The sequence below is a fragment of the Vombatus ursinus genome, unplaced genomic scaffold, assembly GCF_900497805.2.
Source record: "Vombatus ursinus unplaced genomic scaffold, bare-nosed wombat genome assembly UNPS02015255.1, whole genome shotgun sequence".
NCBI lineage: Eukaryota > Metazoa > Chordata > Mammalia > Diprotodontia > Vombatidae > Vombatus > Vombatus ursinus.
The window spans coordinates 8,260,071-8,287,378 of NW_020955033.1; the positions used below are offsets into that span (position 1 = coordinate 8,260,071).

The window sequence follows — 27,308 nt, forward strand, 5'->3', positions numbered from 1 at the left end:
CCCTTTCCCCAATTCCCCAGGACAGCTTTTGTTCTTTCTATGTGGAGAACACCTCAACCATCCTGTTAGGAGAGTGCAACTGTGCAAATTTGGGTAGCCCTAGTTTCCTCGAACAAAAAACCTCTTTGCCATTAATAAGCGTGGCATCGTTATTTTTAAATGAACTTGAAAGTACGAAATACCAAAAAAGTACTAAATACAAAATGTCAGAGGTACACATGCAACTTAACACACGTTCAGAAAACCACATTACAGTAGAGAAGTTAAAGTTCTTCTGTTTTCTTTCATAGACATGACTTGTAAGTTCTGATGGCCATTTGGAAGATGAGGTTTTAGTCAGCAAATTAATGGGGTTAGGGGTTTAGAAAACTGTTAAAATGTCCGAATTCACCTTGTTTCTGCTTTGGACAATTCAGTCCTGAAAGAAAATGGGAAAATTTGCAGTAAATGAATGAAAACCTTTGGAGAATGCGGGCATTGATCCCGCTACCTCTCGCATGCTAAGCGAGCGCTCTACCACTTGAGCTAATTCCCCTCTCTCTAAAACCTAAAAACCGACTCAAACCTCACAGCTCCACCGCCGCCTAGCAGGGGTGGCTTGCTAATTGGGACACCAGCAGATTTCTGATGCATTCTTGCTGACTCATTACACCATCCCATTTCTCTCACAGCTGGCTATCAACTGAAGCAGGAAAAAGTGCAGGAGGTGGTGAAGAGAAAGAGCGAGGCTGGGGCTTGTACTTTTCACATTTACGACCTTCCCCTCCACATCCTTCCCAAAAGCAGAATACGTGATTCTACTCATTAAAGTATCTAGGTTTAAAATCACTAGGTAGACGCCAGAAGATTTTATATTTGATGCTGGAGGTGATCGGAGAGGAAATGGCTTTTATTGAAGAGTTATTGGGGTGACATGGTCAAACCTGTATTATAGGAAGATCACTTTGAGAGATGAGTAGATAGACTGGAGTAGGGAGGAATTAGGGAGACCAAACAGAAGGCTATTACAATACACCAGCTGTGAGTGCATGAGGGGGGTGGTGCAGGCCCTCATCATTTACAAATGTAAAATTGATAGGACTTGGCAAGCGACTGGTTATGGGGGAGTAAGACAGAATAAGGAATCAAGGATGACACTTAGGTTTGGAGGATGGGAGAATGATAGTGCTCTTGATGGTAACAAGAAAGATAGGAAGAGAGGGCTTGAGGGAAAAGATAATAAGTTGTTTTTGAGTGTTGAGTTTAAGATCTCTGTGACATAATAGATCCAATTTTCATATATAGTTTGTAAATTCAATGCTTTCTCAACAAGACTTTATTAAGCAGTTTAATTTTTGTGTTTTCGTCCCAAGGCTAGCTAGCACAGGGCCTGGCATATAGTAGGTGCTTCATAAATACCTGCTCACCAGTTGCGTGAATGAATGAAAAAGTGTTCCAAGCTATCCTCCAGAGCAGTGCTCTGCTGGGAGCCAGTAAAACGGAGTTTTCAGTTATTTCTTCACTTTTTCAAAAAGGGAATTAGTTGAGATAGTAGAGTGCTTATTTACATTGTAAGAGGTAGGGCCCATGCCCGAGTTCTCTAGGGTTTTCTTTTTATTCTCCAGTTCTTTGGTATAAAAATAGGTGGTAGTCATGTATAACCTATATCAAATTGCTAACCTTCTCAGTGAGGTGGGGTGAGGAAGGAGAGAATTTGGAACTCAAAGTTTTAAAAACAAATCTTTAAACTGTTTTAAATGTTTTAATGTTTTTCGCACGTAACTGGGGAAAAATGAAATAAAATAGATGGTGGTATTTCTTTTAGATCTAGTTTTCCTGCGACGCGGAATGTTAGTGAATAGAGCACCGGCCTAAGAGCCTCAGATATCTCTAAAGTCGGGCGTCTGCTAAGTACTGGCTTTGTGACCCTGGGCAAGTCTCATTATATGAGATTCTAGAAAGGGAGTTGGGAGGGGAGTAGATTGTGCCTCTACCTGGTGATTTTACACTTTGGTAATTTAGTGAGCAGAATCCTATATTCTGCCTTTGGTAAGGATGTAGAGGGAAAGGGAGAAAATGTGAGAAGTACAAGTCCCAGCCCTGCTCCTTCTCCCTTCCTGTCCCCACTCATTCCCAATTCTCTTCTCTCCCTCCTCCTCTCCCCCTCCTTTTCTTCCCTCTGCCCCTCCCCTTCCCCTTTCCCCTCCTCCTCTGATTTCCCCTTCCCGCTCCTTCCTCCCCTTCTCCAGAGCTCGGAGAGTTGATAGCAGCGGTGAGTCAGCGCATGAAAGATATGGAGTGGTGAAATTAGTCAGCAAGAGGGAATCTGAAATCTGCCGGCGTCTCATTCATCAAACCGGCCCTGTTGAGCGGCAGTGAGGCTGTGAGCTTTGAGTCAGTTTAGAGGCTTTATAGAGAGGGGAATTAGCTCAAATGGTAGAGCGCTCGCTTAGCATGTGAGAGGTAGCGGGATCGATGCCCGCATTCTCCAAGCGTTTTATTGGGGCAGGAGAACTTTTCTTAAACATGGATTTTTAGGAAGGAAGGGACTATAATTAAACGGGATTAGGAAAGTCTTTCTGTGGAAGGTGGGTGTTTATCTGGGACGTTAGGGAAGACAGGAGCCAAACTTGAAGAGGGAGAGAATTCCAGGCATGAAAATGAAAATTCACGGAAATTGGGAGATTAAGTGTTTTGTTGGAGGATCTGCAGGAGGCCGGTGTCACCAGTAAACTTTGAGTAGTCTAGAAAGGTAGGAGGGGGTCCAGGTTATGACGAGCTTTAAATGCCAAGTAAAGAATTTTACATTTGATCCTGGAGATGATCCAATAAGCATAAGGTGACAAAGGACTCGAGAAGAGGATTGTGTAGGGTGTACTGATTCCCTCAAGGGGTCTAGATGGGCTACGGAGGACAGGAGAATTTCAGTGTTAGTGAACATGGAAATGGTGTATTTGTGAATGATAGGATCAAATGGTCATTTTTTTGCATGTGGCTGAGGTTGGATGGACGAGTAGCTCATGGGAAGTGAATAAGTTAAAATGTGAAGTTAAGTGTTTGAAGGAATATTAATATGTATATTGAAGTAGGAGTTGAGTAGCAAAGACGTAGCCAGGCCCTAAACTTATTGAAGAAAGGAGGAGAGAGTCTTGGATGAAGATCGGTAGGACAACAGTTGATTGATTGAGAGGTAGAGATGGATTGAGTAAATCTCAAAGAATAGGTTACTAAGTGATGGTGTCATAGGTAGAACTTGTGGTGGCAATGGGGAGCACCTCGAACTTCTATTTGTGAAGGTAGAAATGATAAGCCATAAATCATCGTACATGTGAAGTAAGGGAAAGCTGCGAGTCAAATATAACAAAGGATGACTGGAAGGATGGTAGCGCCCTGAATGGTTAATTGGGAAGTTTGGAACGGGGATGAGTTTAATGGGTCAAAATAATGATTTTGTTTTGAACTTGTGGAGTTTGAATTGTGTATAGGACATGCATTGTGAATTACACAATAAGCAGTAGGAAATGCATGACTGGGTCTCGGAGAGAAATTAGGGCTGAATGTATAAATTTCAGTCATTTGCATTGAAAAGATAAATTCTCAGAGACTTATGGAGTCCTCTAGTGAGAGAGGGTAAAGAAAGAGAAGTGGTTCTAATGCATAGCTTCGGAATACACACACTTTGGGTGTGATGTAGAAGATGAGCCAGCAAAGGAGACTAAACAGCAGTTACATAGGAACAAAGTCATTAAAAACCCAAAGATGAAGGAGTTTCTAGGAGTTTCCTTTTGTGTCCTATTAGCCTAACTAATAGGTATGAGGTAGTACTTCAGATCATTTATCAATTGGGGAATGGCTTATTTTTTTTTTTTTTATAAATTTGACTCAGTTCTCTGTGTTTGAGAAATGAGGCCTTTATCAGAGAAACTTGCTTCAAGTATCAAGTGCTGCAGAGAATTTAGGAAGCATAAGAAATGAGAAATGGTCATCACATTCTGCATTTAGGGGATGATTGAAGGAGTAGACAGTTTCATTTGAGTCAGAGTCATGAGCCAGACTGAAAAGAGTTGAGGAGTCACAGAGGAGAAAAAAAACCAAACCCAAAATCAACAAAAGGAGGAATAAAAAGCCTAAATAGACTAATCTTAGAAGAAGATGTCAGGTAAACCATTAAAGAGCTATCTACAGATAGATGCTGGGCTCCAGAAAAAACTCATAAGCAAATTATTTTGTACTTTATTTAGTATTTTATTTTTCCCCAGTTACATGAAAAAACAATTCCTAATGTTCATTTTTAAAACATTGTATTTCAAATTCTCTCCCTTCCTCCTTCCCCGCCGAGAAGGCAAGCAATTCGATATATACATGTGAAGTCATGCAAAACATTTCCATATTAGTCATGTTGTGAAAGAAAACACAGGACCCCCCCCCAAAAAAAAACCCTCAAGAAAAATAAAGTTAAAAAAGTATCCTTCAATTTGTATTCAGACACCATCAGTTCTTTCTCTGGAGATGAATAGCATCTTTTATCAAAAGTTTTTCAGAGTTATTTTGGATCATTGTATTGCTGAGAATAGCTAAGTCATTCACTGCTGATCATCTTAGAATATTGCTGTTACTTTGTACACGGTATATTTCACTTTGCATCAGCTCATGTAAGTTCAGGTTTTTCTGAGAGCATCCTGCTTATCATTTCTTATAGCACAATATTCCATCATAAGCACATACCGCAATTTGTTTAGCCATTCCCCAATTGATGGGTATAGCCTCAATTTCCAATTCTTTGCCACCAGAAAAGTGCTGCTACAAATAGTTTTGTGCATATAGATCCTTTTTCTTTTTCTTTTTTCTTAAATCTCTTTTGGGATACAGACCTAGGAGTGATATTACTAGGTCAAAGGGTATGCATAGTTTCAAATTGTTCCACAGAATGGTTGAATCAGTTCACAACTCCACCAACAGTGCATCAATGTCTCATTTTCTCTACATCCCCTCCAACATTTGTCCTTTTCCTTTTCTGTCCTATTAGCCTAATAGGCATGAGGTAGTGCTTCATAATTGTTTTAATTTGCATTTCTCCAATCAATAGTGAGTTAGAGCATTTTTTATATGGGAATAGATAGCTTTGATTACTTCATTTGAAAACTATTCATATCGTTTGATCATTTATCAATTGGGGAATGGCTTATTTTTTTTTTTTTTATAAATTTGACTCAGTTCTCTGTGTTTGAGAAAAGAGGCCTTTATCAGAGAAACTTGCTTCAAAATTTTTTCCACAATTACTATTGCTAACTGTATTTCCCTCCATCTTATTTCTCCCCCACTGTTTATTCTATTCTTTTTCTCCTCTTACCTGTCTATCCTCAAGTGTTTTGTTTCTAACTCCCCCTTCCCCTCCTACTTTGCTACCCCATTCTACCTCTCCATTTCCCAATCTCTCCTACTACATTCCTCTTTCATCCCTTACTTTTTTTTAGATACCATCCCTTCATATTCAACTCATTACTGTGCCCTCTATATATATTCCTTCTAACTGCCCTAATAACGAGAAAGTTCTTATGAGATACAAATGTCATTTTCCCATGTAGGAATGTAAGCAGTTTAACCTTATTAAATCCCTTATTATTTCCCTTTCCTGTTTAACTTTTTATACTTCTCTTGAGTTTTGTATTTGAATGTCACATTTTCTATTCAGCTCTGGTCTTTTCATCAAGAATGCTTGAAAGTCCTCTATTTCATTAAACATTCATTTTTCTGCTGCTGGATTATACTGTTTGGTTGGGTAGATTATTCTTGGTTGTAATCCTAGTTCCTTTGCCCTCTGGAATATCATATTCCAAGCCCTCCTATCCTTTAATGTAGAAGCTGCTAAATCTCATGTTATCCTGACTGTAGTTCCATAACACTTGAATTGTTTCTTCCTGGCTGCTATGCAATATTTTCTCCTTGACCTGGGAGCTCTGGAATTTAGCTATAATATTCCTGGGAGATTTCATTTTGTGATCTCTTTCAGGAAGGGATAGGTGGATTCTTTCAATTTCTATTTTATCCTCTGGTTCTAGAACAGGGGTGGGGAAATTTACCTCTGTGGTGGCCTCAAGGCCCTATGTTGCCCTCTAGGCTCCCTTTGACTGAATCCAAACTTCACAGAACAAATCTCCTTAATAAAAGGATTTGTTCTGTAAAACTTAGACTCAATCAAAAGGCTGCACCCAAGGACCTAGAGGGCCACATATGGCCTTGAGGCTGCAGGTTCCGCACCTCTGTTCTAGAATATCAGGGCAGTTTTCTTTGACAATTTCTTGAAAGATGATGTGTAGGCTCTTTTATTGATCATGGCTTTCAGACAGTTCAATAAGTTTAAAATTATCTCTCCTGGGTCTGTTTTCCAGGTCAGTAGTTTTTCCAGTGAGATATTTCACAATGTCTTCTATTTTTTCCATTCTTCTGGTTTTGTTTTATTATTTCTTGATTTCTCATAAAGTCATTTGCTATTTGCTTAGTTCTAATTTTTAAGGAATTTTTTCTTCAGTGAGCTTTTGGACTTCCTTTTCCATTTGGTCAATTCTACTTTTTAAGGAGCTTTTTTCTTCAGTGAATTTCTGTGCTTCTTTTTCTATTTGACCAATCCTGCTTTTTAAGGCATTCTTCTTATTGGCTTTCTCTTTTTCCTCTTTTACCATCTGACTTAGTCTGTTTTTTAAAGTGTTATATTTTCTTAAGTATTTTTTTTGTATCCCCTTTACCAACCTGTTGACTTGTTTTTCACGATTTTCTTGCATCACTCTCATTTCTCTTCCCAATTTTTCCTCTACTTCTCTTACTTGATTTTCATAATCCTTTTTGAGCTCTTCCATCACCTGAGACCAGTTTATATTTTTCTTCGAGGCTTTAGATAGGAGCTTTGACTTTGTTATCTTCTTCTGAGAGGGTGTTTTGATCTTCTTTGTCATCATAGTAACTTCTATAGTCAGAATTTTTTTCTGTTGTTTGGTCATTTTCCCAGTCTATTTCTTGACTTTTCTTTGTTAAAGTAGAGCTCTGCTTCCAGGGTGGAGGGTTCACTGTCCTAAGCTTTAGGGGTTTTGTGCAGAAGTCTTTAGAGATACTTCTAGAGACCTCTTAAGTTTTCAGTTCTTCCAAGGTGGTATGAATTAAGGAAAGGTGTGTTTACAACTCTGACCTGTGCTGGACAAAAAGTACTCTTTTCTGCCCTTGAACTGTGATGAAGGTCCCCATTCCACAGCCTCTGGTGTACTAGTGCTCCTCCTCGCCCTGATACTGCCACCCATATCTGAGTTTGGGCAAAGTAACAAGAGTCCTGCCTTAGTGCTAGCAAAGAGACCCTTGTGATCTCCTTCTGACCAGTTGTTCTTTCTTTCTTTTTCTTTTTTTTTTTTTAAGGCAATTGGGGTTAAGTGACTTGCCCAGGGTCACATAGCTAGTAAGTGTCAAGTATTTGATCTAAGGTCAGATTTGAACTCAGGTCCTCCTGACTTCAGGGCTGGTGCTCTATCCACTGCACCACCTTGCTGCCCTGATCAGCTATTCTGTTAAACTTCTTTACTGTCTGTGGGCTGAGAGCCCCAGAAACAAGCTGTTACCGATACTCCCAAGGCCTGCTCCTGGTTTGTTGGGGCTGGATCTGTGCTGGCTTGTGCTCCACTCTCCCCAGGTGCAACAGACCTTTCCTGTTGACCTTAGGCTTGAAAATTATTTCACTCTATCCTTTTGTGGGTTCTGCTGTTCCAGGAATTGTTTTATGGCATTATTTAAAGGTGTTTGGAGGGATTTTGGGGAGAGCTCAGGCAAGTCCCTGCCTTTTTCCCACCATCTTGGATCCCCTTTTGTACTTTTAAAAGATCCTTTTTTAAGGACCTTTAATGGTAAATAGATTTTTTTCCCAAAATTTATTGAGATGGAAGACTACTATTGAAGGTTACCTTCTTCTATCTTTTATAGACAAATAGGTTTTGATCTTTAAAACAAAGATAAGGCTGAGAAAAAAATAGTCTAAAATCATTAATTAATATCAACACAAAATGTAAAAACACAAATATAACATAGTAGTACATAAAAAATAATCCATCATTACAAAAGAGAAATAACTGAAACCTAAGGATAGTTTAATAGAAATATAAAAAAAACCCAACAAGCTAAACATTTACTTTAATGAGATAAAGAAACAAAGACAAGCTATTATTAGATGCAGGAAAGTACTTCAATAAAATACAGTACCTGTTTGTGATAAACATTAACAATGTAGGAGCCTTTCTCAATAAAAGAAAAACTGTGAGGGACTGTCTGATGTTGGCAACTACCAGGTGGGCGCTGTGGCAAGATTAGGGGTAGAATCTGGGTATTTGGAAGTCGAGGCAGGGGCTGTGGTAGGTGGAGTCATGGTGATCTGGGATGGGCTGGGTACAGAGAAGCCCTGAGGCAGTGGGCAGTGCTATGTGAGATAAGCTGGGTGCAAGGAAGTAGCCGGAGCTTGTGCTCCTGAGGCAAGGGGTGGTGCCATGTGGGAGAGGGACGGCAGAGAACTAGTTCCCTTTGCTTAGTCCCCTCCCTATATGCAACGTCAACCCCAGACGCCTCCTTCCTGTGACCTTCCTGACTTCCTAGGTCCCTTTGTGTAGAACTGACCCCAGACGCCTCCTCCTGGTATCTGCCTGACTTCCTAGGTCACATACTCTGTCTATGCACTAATCCCAGACGCCTCCTTCCTGTATCCGGTCCTAGCCTCCTACGTCACTCCCTCTCCCTTGGTGTGCTAAACTCAGACAGCCCCTTCCGGTATCTGACCCTACAATCATTGGCTAGTAAGCGGGCTGGGGAGGAGGGGCTAAGGAGGTACTTAAGGAACGAGCGTGGTCAGATCACGTGCTCTCTTGGCTCCTGCTCTGTTGCTCTGGCCTTCCTGCTTGGCCTTGCTGTGATGGCTTGCTGTGAAGGCCTCTGAATAAAGCTCTGGTGTTGGCGCCTCCCGATGGCTTGTCTCTGTGTGTTTATCCGGTTGAGGACCGAAGACTGTTGAGTGAGTATGACTCTGGCAGCCTGCTCCTTATAGGAGGAGTGTTCGGCGCGGCCGGCATAAGGTCAGCGCAGCCGGTACAAAAAACAACAAAGTATTCATTTGAAACTGTGTCCTCATATTACATTCATTGGAGAAACACTTTAAGAAGTTCCACTACAGGGGCAGCTAGGTGGTGCAGTGGATAGAGCACTGGAGTGAGGAGGACCTGAGCTCAAAACCAGTCTCAGACTAGACACCTGACACTTACTAGCTGTGTGACCCTAGACAAGTCACTTAATCCCAATTGTCTCACAAAAAAAAGTTCCACTACACATAGATATAAAACAGAATTGCTGACACTCACCATGTCTTATTTGCTGCAATTTTAGACATGTCAGTAATAGTAATGAGGCATGAAAAGGAAGTTTGAGGAACAAGTATCAGAACTGAAGATGTTAAAACATTTTTACTTGTAGATATCATTACCATGTATCTAGAAAACCCAAGATGATTAACAACTACACAGTGGAAGTAATGGTTTTTGGATAAATAGTGGAATTTAAGATAGACCCATCGTAGTTATTTGCATTTTTATGTCATCAAAAAAATCAAAAGAAACTGACAGAAATAATGACAAAAGGTGGCAAATATTGGGATGTTATGTTATCAACACATCTAAGAAAACTATTTAAAAACAGCTTCAAAATAATCTTGACAGGAATCAAGGAAGAACTCAGTCTCTGAGTCTCAATTTCTTCATCTATAAAATGGAAATAACAATACAGGAATTATTATTGTTTGTACTTTGTTTTTATTTTTTAAATTTTTAGGCAGTTGGGGTTAAGTGACTTACCCAGGGTCATACAGCTAGTGTCAAGTGTTTGGTCTCAGGCTGGATTTGAACCCAGGTCCTCCTGACTCCAGGGCCAGTGCTCTATCCACTGCTCCACCTAGCTGTCCCTGTACTTTGTTTTTGAAGAGGACCAGTGACACCATAAGGTGACATCTTGACTCATGTGTGAATTGGATTTAAGTGAGTCAGAGTTGCACAAAGTCTTTAGCCTCACTCTCTCTTCCAGAGTCATCGAAGTTTAGTGGCAAGACAAAAGTCAGGACAACTCACAACGGTTCGGGGATGCCATGGATGACCTTGGCATCTTGGATGTCTGACCAAGCTCTAGGTGCTCCACAGTTCCTGCTTCAGTGTGCATGACTACCGGAACAAACTGTTCTCATCCACCCATTCCAGAGGAGGGGGGGCAGGAAGTCTTCACATGCTTGGGGCAGACATCCTCCTATCCCCCTAACTCACCAACGTGTTTGTGGCCTGTCAGTTACTTTGTGTTTTGCCCGAGCATGCATGCATGGGGGTGTGTGTGTGTGTGTGTATTTGTTGGGATACATAGGAAATGTGCTCCCCTTAGCCTCATGGGGTATAAGGTCTGGAATCCCCCTGGATAAGGAACTCTATACCTTTCTAAGAGTCAAATATCCCTGTGCTTTGGGATATTTTCCTCAATCAGGAGTTGTTCTGATTCCGAAGAAAGAGGTCAAGGGATTCAATCTGATTATAAGAAGTATTTTAATTGATACTATCACTTACATATAAGTGACTATCTGGAGCAGCTCCCAGATGAAAACAGTCTCAATAAAGGATAGATCCCCGCTTCTTAGAGACCCCAAAAAAGCATGGTGATTATTATAGAAAGCAGACAAAGGGAGGAGTTAGAGAGTACATCACTACTGATTGGTGAATATTTTTGGTTTTCTGCTTAGTAATGAGCTTGGGTGTTAAGCCAGTGTTATGCCCAAACACAATTTTGTGTATTGAACATCTACTGGTCACAATATTCTTGTTATGGCTTTCATTGGTCACAGTATCTAAGTTGTGAACCAATGTCTAAAATATGATTCAGTATCTAAGGTATGATTTTTAACAGGTCATCATGTCCTGGCTTAAATTTTTCACAGAGTTTGAGTTAATGGCTTTTCCCCAATTGGGACCCCACACAGGCTTTAAAGCAGAAAAATTAGGTGTCATACCCTCCTGTAAGTTGCTCCATAGTGTTGCCATCTTTTAAATATATTTTAAAAAATATTTCAGGTAAGAGCAGTGACTTGCTTGAGCTCTCCCCCAAACACCTCCAAATACCTATAAAAATAACTCTAAACAAATTCTAGAGCAGCAGAACCCACAAAAAGGCAGAGTGAAACAAATCTGTAGCCCAAGACAAGCTAGATGGTTGATTGGAAAAGTCTGTTGCGCAGGCCTGGGAGAGGCCTGGCAAGCAAAGATGGGGCCTCAGCGAACCTGGAGCAGGCCTCATGAGACTGAATCAAGGGAAGCTGTGGTAATTTCCACACTTCTCAACCCACAAACACCAAAGACAACTTAGAAGGTCAGTAGGAAAGGTCTGTCAGACCTTGGTGAGAGAAGAGCTCAGTGTGGCTGATTCTGAAGCTCTCAGCCCACAGATGGAGGGGGATCGAGTGGCTGATCAGAAAGGGACTGCAGGGATCTCTTAGCTGGTGCTGAGGCAGGATTCTCTTGCTTTGCCTGTGCCTGGCTTTGAGTCTCAGTCCTGGGTGGCAGTCCTGGGGCAAGGAGGAACACTGGCATAGCAGAGCTTGTGGCAGCCGTGTAGAGGGAATCCTCCTCATAGTTCCAAGGAAGAAAAGAGTGCTTGTGGTCACTGAAAGACCACAGCACAGGCCAGGAGAGGAGTAAACACCTCTCCTTAGAACATACTACCTTGGACGAACTGAAAACTTACAGGTCCCTAGAAGTATCTCTGAAAACAGCTGCACAAAACCCCCAAAGCTTGGGACAGTACACCTTCCACACTGGAAGCAGACCCCTACTTTAAAAGAGTTCAAAACTCAAGTAATTGACTAGGTTCATGAGCAAACAGAGCAAAAAAAGTCAGACCACAGAATCTTACTTTGGTGACAAAGATCAAAACATACACCCAGAAGAAGACAACAAAGTCAAAGCTCCTACATCCAAAGCCTCCAAGAAAAATATGAATTGGTCTCAGGCCATGGAAGAGTTCAAAAAGGATATTGAGAAGCAAGTAAGACAAGTACAGGAAAAACTGGACAGAGAAATGAGAGTGATGCAAGAAAATCATGAAGGAAATGGCAAACCACTCCCGTATCTTTGCCAAGAAAATCCCAAATAAGGTCATAAAAAGTTGGACACAACTGAAAAACAAAACCTCAGAACTCCCAAGTTTAAATTATCTCCCAGCCTCCCTAGAAGGAAACATTTATTAAGCAGCTAATGTGTACCCAACACTTTGCTAGGTGCTTTATAAATATTATCTTATTTGATCTTCACTTTGAAACTGAGAAAATGGAAGCCGATAGAGATTAAGTGACTTGCCCAGGGTCACATAAGTGTCTAAAGTGAGATGCATATTCAGATCTTAACTCTAGGCCTAGTTCTCTAGCCACTGTGCTACCTAGTTGCCACAATTCCTGCCTTTTCCTTCTATTTCCTAGGAGTCCAACACAGGTACTTACCTTACCTCTTCTGTCTCTTCCTTGCACAATATCCAACAGAGGTAGGTTTCATCCCGCTGTGTGGCTCCTATAGGGCTATCTACCTAATTGAGATGTTGGAAGTAGAGCTGATTTCAGGACTCCTGTGAATTATTCAGCTGAGCTGGCCACATCTTCTGCTATGTCTACCCTGTATCCTTTTTCCCAAGAGGCCAGGGAGGGTATCCTGTTGGCTTCCTGGAGTTTATGATGACTTTTGGCTCCTGAGAATGACCTTTCTCTCAGTGCCCTCTGGCTTCTGACCATCATCTTGTGTAGTTCTGTTCTGAAACGAAGAGCCCATTACTTTGTCTACTTGGTCCTCGATCACTGTTCCTTCTGGTGTCTCTTTTGATCTTTGCTGAAGTGGGGTGTGTGGTGTTGGGCTCTAGGTGATAAATTTCTTAGGTACTAAAACTCTGATTCTTACAGAGAAGTCAATCTTAGACTTCCAAATAGTGGAGCAGTTCCTTATTGATGGCGTGGAGAAGGCTCAAAAAAACAAAACAAAAACCAAACCAAACCAAAACAAAAAACAAAATCGTTTCTCTGTTTTTTTTCAAAGGAGAGGAAAAAAAACCAGCTTAGAATTTCATGTGAAAGAGCTTTTGAAAAGCTTCCCTTTTGATAATTGTTTTTACATGTAATTGGGGGAAAAAGGTAAAAATAATATACTGCCAAATATTTTATGACTATTCAATAAATACTTGCTGGCTTGCCATAGGCAAAATAAAAATTTTTTAAATTAAAAAATAAGCTTTTCTGTCCTTGAAACTCTTCACCATCTATCAAGACTTTCCAGATATTTTATGCATTTTATGTTCCAACAATATTGGTGTAACTGATGTCATTCCATGCTTCTCATTATTCTAGGCAGCTTGGTGGTGTTATGGTTAAAATACTACTCTTAAAGTCAGGAAGACCTGTTGAAATCTTGCCTCAAACACTTGGTGGCTGCCATATTCTGGGCAAGTCAATTAACCTTTCTTAGCCTTAGCTTCCTAATTTGTAAAATGGAGACAACACCTACCACACAAGGCTGTTGTACTTCCTCTACCCACCCCAACCTTAAAGTGTTATATAAATGCTAGCTACTCTAATTTTTCATACTGATCTCTTAGGATGCAGTAATATTCATTACAGTTACGTGCCACAATTTGTTTGGCCATTCCCAAAATGTCTTTTTTTTTCCACATTAGTAATTTTTTTAATAAACCCTCCCTGTTCATTAGAACTGAACATTCCCTTGAAATAAGCAAAAAATAAAAACAAAAAAAGACTACTCAGTGATATTATTTGAAAACTTATACAACTTTATGACCCTAAAGGCCCCTGATTGGCAAAAGCAATTATTTTCTTACATGTTCTCTGGGACTTACATCGATTATTACAATTGCTCAGTTCAGCTTTTTATTTTTTAATTTTATTTCTTTTAGGCAATTGGGGTTAAGTGACTTGCCCAGGGTCACACAGCTAGTAAGTGTCAAGTGTTTGGTCTGAGGCTGCATTTGAACTCAGATCCTCCTGACTTCAGGGCCGGTGCTCTATCCACTGCGCCACCTAGTTGCCCCTCAGTTCAGCTTTTCAAAAAGGTTCTTTTAATTTACATTGTTGTAGTATTATACATACTCTTCTGGTGCTGTTTGTTTTTTACAGCACAGAGTTCTTCAAAGCTCGCTGTTTCTCTGAAGTCCTTATGGTCACTATGTCCTGATATATAATAAAATATCCTACTTTTGTATACAATTTTGTTTATCCACTCCCCAACTGATATGCAATCACTTTGTTTCTGGTTCTTTACTGCTACAAAAGTGTTGATATATATATATACACACACACACACAGTTATAGAGAATTAAGAGGCAATGCACGGTCACTCTGAATGTGTACTGGTATCTCCGAGACATAAAAAAAGGAAAGGCCTTCAGCATATTGGTGGATCATTTGTGGAAGATTTATGGGAAAATATGGGTAAGAACTTCACAGTATGAAGACATGTAGAAGGGATTGTATTAAAATTTATACAAAGCACAATCTCTAGCAGGGCCCATACTAAAAAAAAGATCAATTTCAAAAGGACAGTGTACAAAAAAGGAACCTTTATTTAAAGCATTTCTAATGAACGTTTTCATTTTAAGAATGGATACCTAAGTAATATTTGAAAAACAGATTAGAGCTTAGTACTCTTAGAAATTAGCTATTTACACTGATGGCAGTGCTATTAGCTGACTGGCAAATAATGAAGGAAAATCAGTAGTTTTACCTAAGTAATCAAGTGAAATATCTACGCAGAAAAGCAGAACATAATAGTGCTCATTATTGTTCATATCTTATCTCTTCAGAGTAATCGAACAGTCTTTCCAGTCACTGTCAAGAAGTCATCATCAGCCAAAGCACGCAGAGCTTCTTCAAACATATCTTTAGTAATAGCCTTGAGGAAGTAGAAAATAAATATCTTCTAAGTCTAAAAATATATACCCAATCTTACACATAATTGCTAAAGATAGGTCAATTTTCCAGTTAACTTATTACCCAATAGCATTTATCTTTAGAATCAAATTAACTTTAAGAAACTGGCTTATATTTTCTAACACTTTATAGGACATTTTTGTATTTTAGATTGTTCCCAAATTTACTCTTTCCAATTAAATTTTACTACTGAATATGTCTAACTTTAGGAAAAAAAAATTAAAAATAGAAGTTCCAAACATATGCAAAATACTTACTATGTCAGATTGTCCTCTAATATCTTCAAAGAGTTGCTGGTATTTTAGAGCTGGTGTTTTGCCCTTTGATTGAATAAGTTTCTTCAAAGCCTCTGCTAATTCTTCTTTTCTTTTTCGAGATGTGACACTCATTCCTAAAAAGAAAATTTCAGTTAAAGTAAATCTAGGATTATCTTTTAAATAGAGGAACATATTTTTTTTTCAAGTCTTAAAGTGCAGAGTATATATATAGAGATAGGGAGAAATTAAATGACTTGCCTAAGGTCACACAGCTAATTAGCACCTAAATTGGGACTATATTGCTATTAATTGACTTGAAAGGTAAATGAATTTCTTTCTTGTTCCTCTAATTCATTTATAACAAGACTTTTTATATTTAGGTGATGTATTCATTTGGAATTTATCTTGGCATATGGTGTGGGGTGTTGGCTTAAATCTAGTTTTTGCCAGACTACCATTTGGTTTTGCCTGAAGATTTTGGTCAAATACCAAGTCCACCCCCCAGTAGCTTTCACCTACATTACCATTGCCTCCTTAGAGGCTGTAATATACTTAACAGTTAAGGATTAAGGAGAACCACTTGTACTCTTACTTAACTTCCCTGGGCCTCTATTTCCTCATTTGTAAAATGAGACTGGACTTCTAGCTTATGTTCCTATGATCTCACTGGCTCAAAATAAGAACTTAAAAACTGTTACTCTCTTCCTACATATTCCTTTATCTGTGTGAACTACATATTCATTTGACTGTGTTGCCATCAGCTGACCCCAAATTAAAGGTCATTCTTTTACCACTAACCATAAACTTATCACTGACTTTCTCTGCTCCAAGCTTTTATCCCCCCCTCCCCAAGCCCCTCAACTCCTCTGAATTTCTGCAAGTTTCTTCGGGCCTGAATCCCATCAGATGTTTCCTTACTTTAAAGTACTCAATAAAATAATAAAATTAATTTAGAAAAATGAAAAGATCTATACTATCAAGGTAAATAATGAAAAGAGTAAGGACAATGGGAGACTAATACTTCCAGACCTCAAACTATATTATAAGTCAATATTCATCAAAATCATTTGATATTGGTTAAAAAAAAAAAAGTTGCTCAATGGACAGACTAAACAAAGGCGAATTGAAACAACAGAACTAAAAACCCCAGTTTTTAATAAACCAGGAAACACAAATTACTTAAGAAAGAATTGCCCATTTAATAAAAACTGGCAGTCAGACAGAAAAAGGCTTAAACCAACATATTACACATCTCACAATACATTCTAAATAGATATGACCTTAATATTAAAGATCATGCTATAAAAAAATTAAAAGAGAAGCAGATCATACTTCTTTTACTGCTATGGGTAAGACATACACTATTAACTGACTAAGGGATAGAGGCAATTACAAGAGAAAAAAGAGAGAACTGATTACATGAAAATGAAAAGCTTCTACACAAACAAAATTCTTAAGGAAAAAATAATCTTTTTACCAAATTTCTCAGATGAAGGTTTGGTGTATAAGACATATTAACAATTAATAAACACATACCTAACACACACAAAAACCAAAATCCATTTCTCAATAGATGGGTTATCCCGATTCTGGCAACAGTAGGAAAGTTTTTGCCATCCTTTGCTCAGGTCATCTAAACCCCTCAAGAATACATTTATTGCTGGGTGTGGTGCACACCTATCATCCCTAAAACTGAGGAAGGCTAAAGCTGGTGGATTGCTTCATTGGGAAGCTCTGAGATATAACAGGACTAAAGTAAACTGGGTGTCTGTGCTAAGTCTGGCACCAGTATGGTGAGTCCTTGGGAGTGGAGGGTCACCAGGCCAACTACGGATGGTTGAACCAGCCCAAGTGGGAAAAATGGAGGGGGTTAAAGTTTCCATGCCAATCAGCATTGTACTTCTAACCTTAGTGAGTTAAGGAGATCTAGTCTCAAAAAAACAAAACCCTACACATTGCTCTACTAAACATTCACATTAAGATTGGCCCTTTCCTAGAATCTATCTCCTCACTCAATTTTCCCAGTTTTCCTATGATGTTTAAAATGGAGTTGAAGCAGTTGCTCAATGTTTACATGTACGTAACTTCATTTCAAAATAGGAATGACTTGCGGATTCTATGCAGTTGCAATTACCTATGCATTTGTACCACTGTAATGCTGACAGTGCAATGTACTGTTTAACAAATGTATTCTTCTTTAAAATAACAACTTTTAAAAACCATGAAGGATCAATTAATTCCCTATTTTAAAAACTGCCAATTTAAGATTTTTGTTTTAAGTAAACCACAAACCTGTAGTGAGAATGGATATATCCACAATGCCAGTCCTCGGGTCAGTAGCTGACTGTTTCAGCGCCTCACGGTGGAGGCGTTTTGCTTCGTCAACATCAATTGCTTCAACTTTGTTAGAAAATCGCACTTTGGCATGAGCTTCTGACAAGCGTATCAATGACTCCAGCTGTCGGGGATACGCAGAAACCATTCCTCTGCCACTTCCAATCTTCCTCATGTCCACATATGCCTAGTTCAGGGAGAACGAAAAGAAGAAAAGCCTTGATTACAGCTTTAAGACCAGACACCAACACAAACTCTTCCATATGAATGGCACTTTTGCCATTTTGTGGGGTGAAAGTAGCCCTGGGCCGGGGTGGGGGGGAGTGCTCTACCACACTGGAAGAGCTGAAGACATAGTTCTGGGGACAAAACGGGCTAGTTCTCAGTAACTGGTCAGGTTAAGGACAGAGAGAGGCTTATTGCTCTGGTCAAGAGGGCAAAGCAAGAAACGGGGTGGGGAGTGGTCACACCTGCACTTTAGGAAGTGAGAGGAGGCCTGAGGTAAAGAGGGTCTGTACCAGGATGGTGGCAGTGTCAGAGGACAGAAGGGGATATATGAGAGATTTACTATGGTAAAACTGACAGAACTTGGCAACAGTTTAGATATGGGGGGTTGGAGTAAGAGAGGGTGAAAAGTTGAAGATGATAGGTTTCAAAGCTGGTGATGCCCTCAAAATTTAACAAGAAACATAGAAAGAAGAGTGTGAAAGGACAGTGTGAGGAATGCTAACAGTTTGGTTCCCACAAAATTGATAAGAAAACAGGACAGGGGGAGATTAGGTTATTGATTAATTGATTTCTTGGTTTACTGGTTTACACAAATATGTAAACAAGATATGGAAGTACATCAGGCGATGTCCCCGAAAGTGTCTTGTTTGTCCAGGCTTTCCGGCTCTCCCCTCCTTTTTTCTTACTTTCCTGCTGAACCAACAGTTCCTTGTTTCTCGCCTTTTTGCAAACCTTGTTCCTGGGGAAAAGTTTCTGAGCTTAGACTGTGAGCTCTGAAGCCCAGCCAATGGGAAGAGGAGCTAGTGGGAGGGTGGGGGTTCCACCTTAGGGTCTACATAAACTGGCTTTGAGCTGCACTCCCTTGCACACCCTGGCTGGAGCCATCTTGAGTGGATGCGGGGTGTGTCTTTTCTCATGAGAAAGCAATAAAACTCCTTTTTGCGTTTCTTAAGAAAAAGTCTCTGATTTGATTATTTTGGGGGTCACAAATACCCCACACAGACAGATAATGAGCTCCATTTTGGATATGTTGAGTTAAAGACATCTGTGAGACATCCAGTCTGAGAGATGTCCCATAGGCAGTTGGAGATGGGTATCTGGAGGTTAGGAAAGGGAATAGATAAATAGAGAAGCATCAGTATAGGGTGATAATTGAGTTCAAGGAAGTTGATGAGCTCACCAAGAGAAAAATTATGACAGAGACTGGAGGACATGCATTGTTTTTGGACATGAGCTGAACAAAGATGCAAAGAACACTGAGGAATGGCCAGAGAGGAGGAGAACTAGGATAGAGTAGTGTCATAGAAACCTAGAAAAAAAAAGAATATCAAGGGAGTGATTGAAAATGTGAAAGGCTGCAAAGTGGTCAAGAGGGTTGAGAATTTTTAAAAAGTCTCATAGATTTAGCAATTAAGAGAAGGATAACTTTGGAGACAGCAGTTTCAGTTGAGTGATGAGTAAGCCAGACTACAGATAATTAAGAAGATGGTGAGAGGAAAGGAAAGTGATATAAAGGAGTTGGTTTCCTTGCGCTTTCAAAGGCACAAATATCATTCCATGGGGTAATTGATAATCTGATTAAAAGCATCATACTTTCAATAGTTTATAGATTCAACTTGGAGTCAAATAAAAATTCATCTTTTTAACACCAAAATTGTTCTAGTGATAGTACATGGCTAGACTCATTCATGTAAAACCAAGAGTTTCACCAGAATTTTACTTAAAGCTTTTCTAGTATAGTAGAGCATACCAGAACATGTGTGCATGCCACTGGCATAGCTTTCAAGAACCCAGGGTCATCTCCATGCCACAGTAAGGCACCAAAAGTATGACTTTAAAGAATTGTGGGTGAACCCAAAGGGCAATGAAGAGATGTAAGATAGGCATTAATTACCGGAGAAGGAAATGGCCAACCACGCCAGTATCTTTGCCAAGAAAACCTCATACGTGGTCACAAAGAGTCAGGCACAACTGAACAACAAAGGTATTCATAAAGAGGGCACAGCACATAACCAACGAGGAAAAGAAGTATCATTCAGGACATGAAAGTTTGAAAAAGGGGGGTGGTTATATAGTAAAAACAAGAATAACAGTCAGAAAAGTTAAATGCTTCCCTGGTACTCATGCAATGTTAAACAAACAAACAACAAAAACACCAGAGGACAGCTTTTAGTATGTTAGGTGGATCCCCTAAGAAGAATTTATGGAAAGATATGAAAAAGAGATGTCAAGATGAGAAGGCATGGAAGGGCTGTGATCTACAGTGTAAGGGGAGTTCTCACATCTATAAGATCAAGTACTGAAGAATCTATTTAAATGACCAAAATCCTTAATGTGTACAAAGGCTCTCAAAAGGTTCCACTTGAGAACATATCTTAAAAAAATGTGCCGAACTCTTCTAGGGGATACATTTTCAACCTTTCTTTAAGGTTGGTTAAATTTCCATCACAGAACACTTATTAAGATTCTGAGGAAAACTGGTAAAAATTAGTATACAAACACAGAAATAGATAGATGTCAAAGTGTACCTGGAAAACACTACTGGAAATTAATTTTGTCAGTTGTCTATGGTTATGCATCTAACAGTTAAGTGTTAGGTTACTACACAATCTATATAACTTAATTCCACAGAAGCAAATCTATATTCACCATCCACCTGGATTGCTACCTTCTAACAGGTCTTCTCTTTGCCTTGACTCTCTTCTCATTACAAATCCATCTTTATCTGCTGCTCCCCAGCCCCACTTTTCTGCCTTCTTTTGCCTATCACCCTCCCTTCCCCCATTAGACAGCAGGGACTGGTTTTTTAATCATTTGTATCCCTAGAACTTATACAATGCCTGACATTTAGCAGGCACTTAATAAATGTTTATTGGATTGGATTATCATTCCTTCCCTCACCCTTTACTGCCTGTTTGTACTTTTTTTTTCTGACACTCAAAGCTTTTCACAATTAAACACTACCCTACCTTTCAGATCTCCCACCTAAAATGTGCTCTACACTCTAAACTGGGCTTCTTAATACCTCCCATATTTTCTCACCTTTGTAACTTTTCTCACCCTGTTTCCTATACTACTTAGATTTCCTACTCATCCTTTTAAAGCCCAACTCAAATGCGTCCAGAAAGCCTTGCTCTTGCTTGCACTTCTCCTGGTGCTGATCTCATTATATATTAAAACTATTATCTCACATCTCTTTTACTAAATCACCACCTCCATGACAGAAGAGACTGGGTCTCATCTAACATCTGCATTTTATTACTAAAAAACATTTAATAGCTCCTTACTGTCCTTAGAATAAAATCCAACTCACTCATTTTATAGATGAGGAAACTGAGGCCCAATGTGGTTAAATAACTTTCTCCAAGGTCACATAGTAACAAGTGGCAGAGCTCAGAACTGAAACCAGATCGTCTGACTCCAAATCCAGTGTTCCTGTCACCCCAATACCAAAGTACTTTGTACTTTTTGCATGCATCTGTCACATTCTACTTGGTATCATACTTTACTGGTACTTCTCTTTTTTCCCCACTGAATTTTAGAGCTTTTTGAGAGTAGGAATTATTTTCTTTGTATCTTCCTTAGCATCTAGCCTATGGCAAACATTTAACACACGTTTTTTGAATGAAAAAACAAACAAAAACCAACAAACCTCTTTCCAGCCTCCAAAAAGTCAATATATTACCTCAATGAGAGCCTGGCTTGCTTCTTCGCTTAGTCTAGGAGTAATAGAGCTGTGAGCATATGCAATGTAGTCCTTCAGGACCGCCATATCCATGAACTCCTCTTCTACCTGTGCTTCACTCTGGTAGTACAGAGACACCAAATGGTGGGCAAGACGGCGGTCGTAGGCCTCGTCTTGAGGGTCCAGCATGAGGAAAATCAAATCAAATCTAAAGAGGTTGAACAAAAATATCTATTGGCTTCTTTTGTTCATCAACCCCCACCAACAGGAAAATGCTTTGAAAAGTTCTTGTTCTTCATTTGTTTTAGGCATGGCTATGGCGTCTGTCCGCCACTAAGGAGACAAGCACTTCTACTTGGGCTCTACTGGCTTTCAGCATACCTTCTGGCCTCCTACTAGCTCCCAAGATTTCAGATTCAAGAAATGCTAGTTAGTCAGTCATGCAACAGAGCTAAGAAAGTAAACTTTCCCCAGAATGACATGTTACATATTATAAACAACAGAAAAAATTTAGGTAATCACACATGCGCGCACACACACATGTATAAATTTATTTTTGCTTAAGTAATGTTTATTTTTCTCCTTCCTGGCACTCCCCTCCTCTCCTGGGAGGGGAAAAAAGCAAAACCCTTACAACAAATATGCATAGTTAAGTAAAACAAATCCCCAATGTCAAGCCAAGCAAATTTCCATCATGTCCAAAAAGTGGATTTATTGAACATCTGAGTCTATCACCTCTCTTGTTAAGAGGTGCATAGCATAAGCAAATACATTTAATTAGCAAAACAAAAACATACTTGTAATCCAAAATTCATCTATTAATTATGCAAATACTTTTGCCTGATATTTGAGAGAAAATGTAGGCCATATAAATGTTCATTCTAAAATAGAACATACTTATGTTATGGGAAGTCAATATTATTTTAAGACTAATGGAGAATGTTTTAGTTAATGTAAGAAAAAAATATTCACTTCAGAAAAAAGGATTTAGCATAGTATTAGAAGCAGCATCTTATACAGTGTAGTTTCGAGCTTATAAACATCTCTGACAATACCTTGATAATAAAGTATGCGGAAGTTGAATATTTTCAATGGTAGTTTTCTTAGGATTCCACTGGGACTCTATAGGATTAGCTGCTGCTAAGATAGAAGTTCGAGCGTTCAGCTGACAAATAATTCCAGCCTGAAAAAAGAAAGTAATTGTGTGAGTGGAGTCTCACTTATGCTATCCTTCAGGACCCATGACAAGGACAGACTTTTAGGTGACAGAACCATGCTCTCTATAAAAAGGCAGCATACTGTAAATAAATACGAGGACTTATAGAAAACATTCAGAAATGAGCCCAAGCCAAATACATTTGGAAGCATTGAAAGTCTCGTCTATAAACATCTGTAACATAGTTACAAAGTCCGTAGCTGATATCCAGCTGGAGCCGAAGGGGAAGCTGTCCCCAGAGACACTGGCTTCACGTGCACAACGCTCTCCTGTGGCAGCCAGTGGGGGTCTTACCTTGGCGATTGAGAGAGTCTGTTGTTCCATTACTTCATGAAGGACTGATCTTGTGCTCTCATTCATTTTGTCAAACTCATCAACACAGCAAACGCCGTTGTCGCTCAAGACCAGCGCACCTGTCTGTAAGACCAGCTGTCTTGTTTCTGGGTCCTTCATCACATATGCAGTGAGACCAACGGCACTAGAGCCTTTCCCAGATGTGTACTGTCCTCGGGGAACAAGGTTGTAGACATATTGCAGCAGCTGGGACTTGCTGGTCCCAGGATCTCCACACAGAAGGATATTGATCTCAGCACGGAATTTGCCCCTTCCAGTGTGACTAAAATCCTTTCTTGTTCCTCCAAACAGCTGAAGCAAAATACCCTAGAGAGAATGTGAGTGAGCATTACTTAAATTGAGATTTAAGTGAAGTATTAGGTTGAATTTCATTTTTCTAAAATTCATTAAAATTTTTTCAGTTTCAAGATCTCCCGTCTTTCACTCATGAGAAGGCAAGAAAAATAAAACCTATTACAAACATGCATAGTCACACAAAAGAAATTTCTGCATTGGCCATGCCCTCTACTCATCTCCCTAAAAAAAGCAGGAAAAAGAAGAAAATCTGCTTTCGTCTGCATGCTGACTCCACTAGTTCTCTCTAGAGGTAGGTAGCATGTTTCATCATGAGGCCTTTGGAACTGTGACTGGTTACTGTCTTGATCAGAATTCCCAAGTCTTTCATACTTAAGTATCTTTCTAATACTGCTTATTATGTAAATTGTTCTCCTAGTTCTGCTCACTTCACTTTGTATCAGTTCATACAAGTCTACCCAGATTTTTCTGAAACCATCCCATTTATCATTTCTTACAGCACAGTAGTGTTCCAATTGCATTCATACATAACCTGTTCAGTCATTCCTCAATTGATGGATATTCCCTCAGTTTCTAGTTTTTGCCACCACAAAAATAGTTACTATAAATATTTTTATACATATGGGTCTGTCCTCTCTTTCTTTGATCTTTGTGGTATAGACCTAGTATCAGTATTACTGGATCAAAATGTATGGACAGTTTAATAGCTTTTTTGGGTATAGTTCCAAATTACTCCCCAGAATGGCTGGATCAGTTCACAACTCCACCAACATTGCATTAATGTATCTGTTCTCCCACATCCCCTCAAGTATTTGTCATTTTCCTTTTTTGTCATCTTAGCCAATCTGATGGGTGTAAGGTGGTAAACTCAGTTGTTTTAATTTGCATTTTTTTTGATGCAGCTATTAATGGCTTAGATTTCTTCATCTGAAAACTGTCTATTCTTAGCCTTTGATCATGTCAATGGGTATTGGTTGTTACTCTCATAAATTTGTATTAGTTCTCTATGTTAGAAATGAAACCTTTATCAAAGAAACTTGCTGCAAAGATTTCTTGCCCTAGCTTCCTGCTTTTCTTCTGAATTGGTTTTGTTTGCACAAAAACTTCTAAATTTTATGGAACTAAAATCATCCATTTTGCCTTCTGTCCTCAGGGAACAAGGTTGTAGACATATTGTAGCAACTGGGACTTACTGGTCTCAACAATTTTCGTCAAATAGTGACTTTTTTGCCTCAGTAGCTGAGATTTTTGGGTTTATCAAACATTAGGCTACTGTTGCTCATCTGTTTCTGCAAATTGTGAACCTCATTTGTTCCACTGACCAACATCTATTTTTCACCCGGTACCAAATTGTTTAGACAATTACAGCTTTGTAGTGAAATCTGAGATTTGCTAGTCCCCCTTCCTTCCCATTTTTTTTTTGGTCTCCTTTGGTATTCTTGACCTTTTGTTTCTCCAGACGTTATTTTGGTTAATTTAGGTGATTATCTTTTGCCTCACAATAAAAAACACTATTTGGAGGATATTTCTCACAAAAAATTTGATAAATGAGTATTTTTGTAGCTTGTACACTTGAGCAGCTAGGTGGCATCCTTGACAAAGTCCTAGACATGAAGTCAGGAAGACCAGAATTCAAATCTAGCCTAGGACACTGGGCAGGTCATCTTACCTATCTAAGTTTCCTTATCTGTAAAATGGACTATTTATAGTAACACTTACTTCTCCCAGGGTTATTGTAAAGATAATATCTGTGAAACACTTTGCAAATCTCAAAGCACTATATAATGTCTATTATTGTCATTATTATAATTAAAAGTTCCTATATACCTTTTTGATATCTTCATGTTCATAAATGCTTGGAGCCAAGGCTGAAGAAAGTCTTTCATAAATGTCTGGTTTTCTGGAAAGCTCCTTCAGCATTTCCACACGATTCTCTGAAAAAAGTTTCTGTTCAGCTTCTTCATCAAGACCATGCAGACGTTTGGCATCAGTCTTACGATAATGAATGACATCAATGTGGGTCTTATAGACAGATTTGACATTGCTCATCCTTGGATTGACTCGAACAGGAACAGCTCTATAGATCCCTGAGGAGAAGAATGCAGAGAACATTACAGACAGAACATTAACATGTTTCCCCTGTATATACCTCAACCTTCTACCACTTCCCTCAATATACATTTGAAGAGACAGAATGCACTTTGTCCTTGGCAGATCATTTAAGCTATAATTAAAAAGGGAGTTGATGTGTTTGAAGATCAAGATGTCAACACTTTTCCCTCCTCCTTCACTTAATTACTTGTAATACCATTCTCATCTTTAGTTCTCCTGAACTAAGAGTAAGCTGACGGCTTTGTACATTTAGTCTAGGAGATGAGAATGGTGCTGCAGGCAGTTAAGTGATGGCAAGGTGCCACCTGGGTTGTCTGGTTCGTTACTCCCCTCCCTGGACTAAAGGTATAGTTAGGGTTGCAAGATTCCCTTCCCCCCAATATATCAATGTCACTGTGGTATTTTGTTGACTAGCACTAATAATGGGTTTTTTTTTTTTTCATATTATCTTCCTACAAAAGCATCAGTAGAAAGAACACTAGCCTGGGAATCGAGAGTACTGACCTTGTCATTAATTAGCTGTGTAATCTTGGACAAGAGACGCTTCACTGCCTTTTCTGGAATGGGGCACCCAGAACTAATCAAAATACTCCTGCCTTGGTGTGGACATCTAGATCATCTACCTCGGTTTGGACACTGCATCCATCAATGTAGATCAAGCTTCAGCTTTCATTGGGTACTGGGCTTTGAGTCCCAGCCAACCCCACCCCCATGAATAGCCACACATCTCTGATTTGGTATCTGTACAACTGATTTTTTTTTTAAAACCCAAGTGTATAGATTTATATTTGTTCCTATTAAAGTTATCTTATTGGGGGCAGCTAGGTGGCGCAGTGCATAGAGCACCGGCCTTGGAGTCAGGAGGACCTGAGTTCAAATCTGGCCTCAGATACATAACACTCCCTAATTGTGTGACTCTGGGCAAGTCACTTAACCCCAATTGCCCCCCCCCCCACAAAAAAATGTTATCTTATTAGATAAGATCCATCATTCTAGGTTGTTAAATGTAGTCTTTATGGATTCTCATTCTGCCTTCCCGTTTAAGACTGATATTTTACTGGCTGCATTAGTGCAAAAATACATCCATCTCACCTGTAACATTCACCCTGTCACCAGGCTGAACCTTATCAACAAGGTCATTGTGAGCAAAGAGAACTACAGTATGAGGAGTCTGTCCTGCTGGCATGTCCTCAGGTGACTCCTGCAGTTTGATCTGATAAGAGAACACTGAAAATTAATGTTAATTTTAAGCAAAATTTAAATAACTATTTCTTACTCTTAACAGAATAGAGATACACAGGAGAAAGCCAAACTTCCTAAATAATGAAAAAACAATTCTACAGAATAATTCTATAAAGTGTTATCTGAATTTAATTCTAAGTGGATATTCTGTAACCCAAATCCATAATTTTTAAAAACCAACACAAAAAAAGAAAATCAAATTTCATTAATATTTACTTTTCATTGCTGTATAAGGATTACAAAATATAAAAGTGAATCAAAGTGCCAAAAACTGAAAAGGAATTTTGCTATGATAGTAATGAGTATGATTAGGAATATATTATTCAACCCTTTAAAAATACTACAATTTTGGGAAATCACATGGGAAAGCATTTACAATTTTCTGTTAATATTCAAAATTCTTCAGAATTTTAACTCCACCCAAAACAAAACAAAAAACAACGTACTTCAAAAAAGGAATAATTCTGGGTCAAGACTAATTGCATTGGGGAAGGGGTGTGTGTGTGTGTGTGTGTGTGTGTGTGTGTGTGAGTGTGTGTGTGTGTGTGTGTGTGTGTGTGTGTGTGTGTGTGTGTGTGTGTG

The 27,308-nt window shown here is 39.2% G+C and overlaps 1 protein-coding gene and 2 non-coding genes across 3 annotated transcripts in view; 1 reads left to right on the forward strand and 2 right to left on the reverse strand.

The window, feature by feature from the left end:
- Nucleotides 1–462: 462 nt before the first annotated feature.
- Nucleotides 463–535, reverse strand: TRNAA-AGC. The gene has a single exon. It is a non-coding gene; the product is annotated as a tRNA-Ala (tRNA).
- A 1,862-nt stretch (nucleotides 536–2,397) lies between these two features.
- TRNAA-AGC lies at nucleotides 2,398–2,470 on the forward strand. The gene has a single exon. It is a non-coding gene; the product is annotated as a tRNA-Ala (tRNA).
- A 12,149-nt stretch (nucleotides 2,471–14,619) lies between these two features.
- LOC114031927 (DNA replication licensing factor MCM4) overlaps nucleotides 14,620–27,308 on the reverse strand; it is a 22,456-nt gene continuing 9,767 nt past the window's right edge. Inside the window, exons 10-17 of the mRNA XM_027847142.1 lie at nucleotides 26,577–26,697; nucleotides 25,200–25,459; nucleotides 23,019–23,384; nucleotides 22,564–22,691; nucleotides 21,509–21,716; nucleotides 17,554–17,782; nucleotides 15,262–15,395; nucleotides 14,620–14,966 (exon numbers count right to left, since the gene is read on the reverse strand). Coding sequence (XP_027702943.1) covers nucleotides 14,874–14,966; nucleotides 15,262–15,395; nucleotides 17,554–17,782; nucleotides 21,509–21,716; nucleotides 22,564–22,691; nucleotides 23,019–23,384; nucleotides 25,200–25,459; nucleotides 26,577–26,697 — 1,539 coding nt within the window. The 3' untranslated portion in view covers nucleotides 14,620–14,873. The remainder of the gene's footprint in view (nucleotides 14,967–15,261; nucleotides 15,396–17,553; nucleotides 17,783–21,508; nucleotides 21,717–22,563; nucleotides 22,692–23,018; nucleotides 23,385–25,199; nucleotides 25,460–26,576; nucleotides 26,698–27,308) is intronic.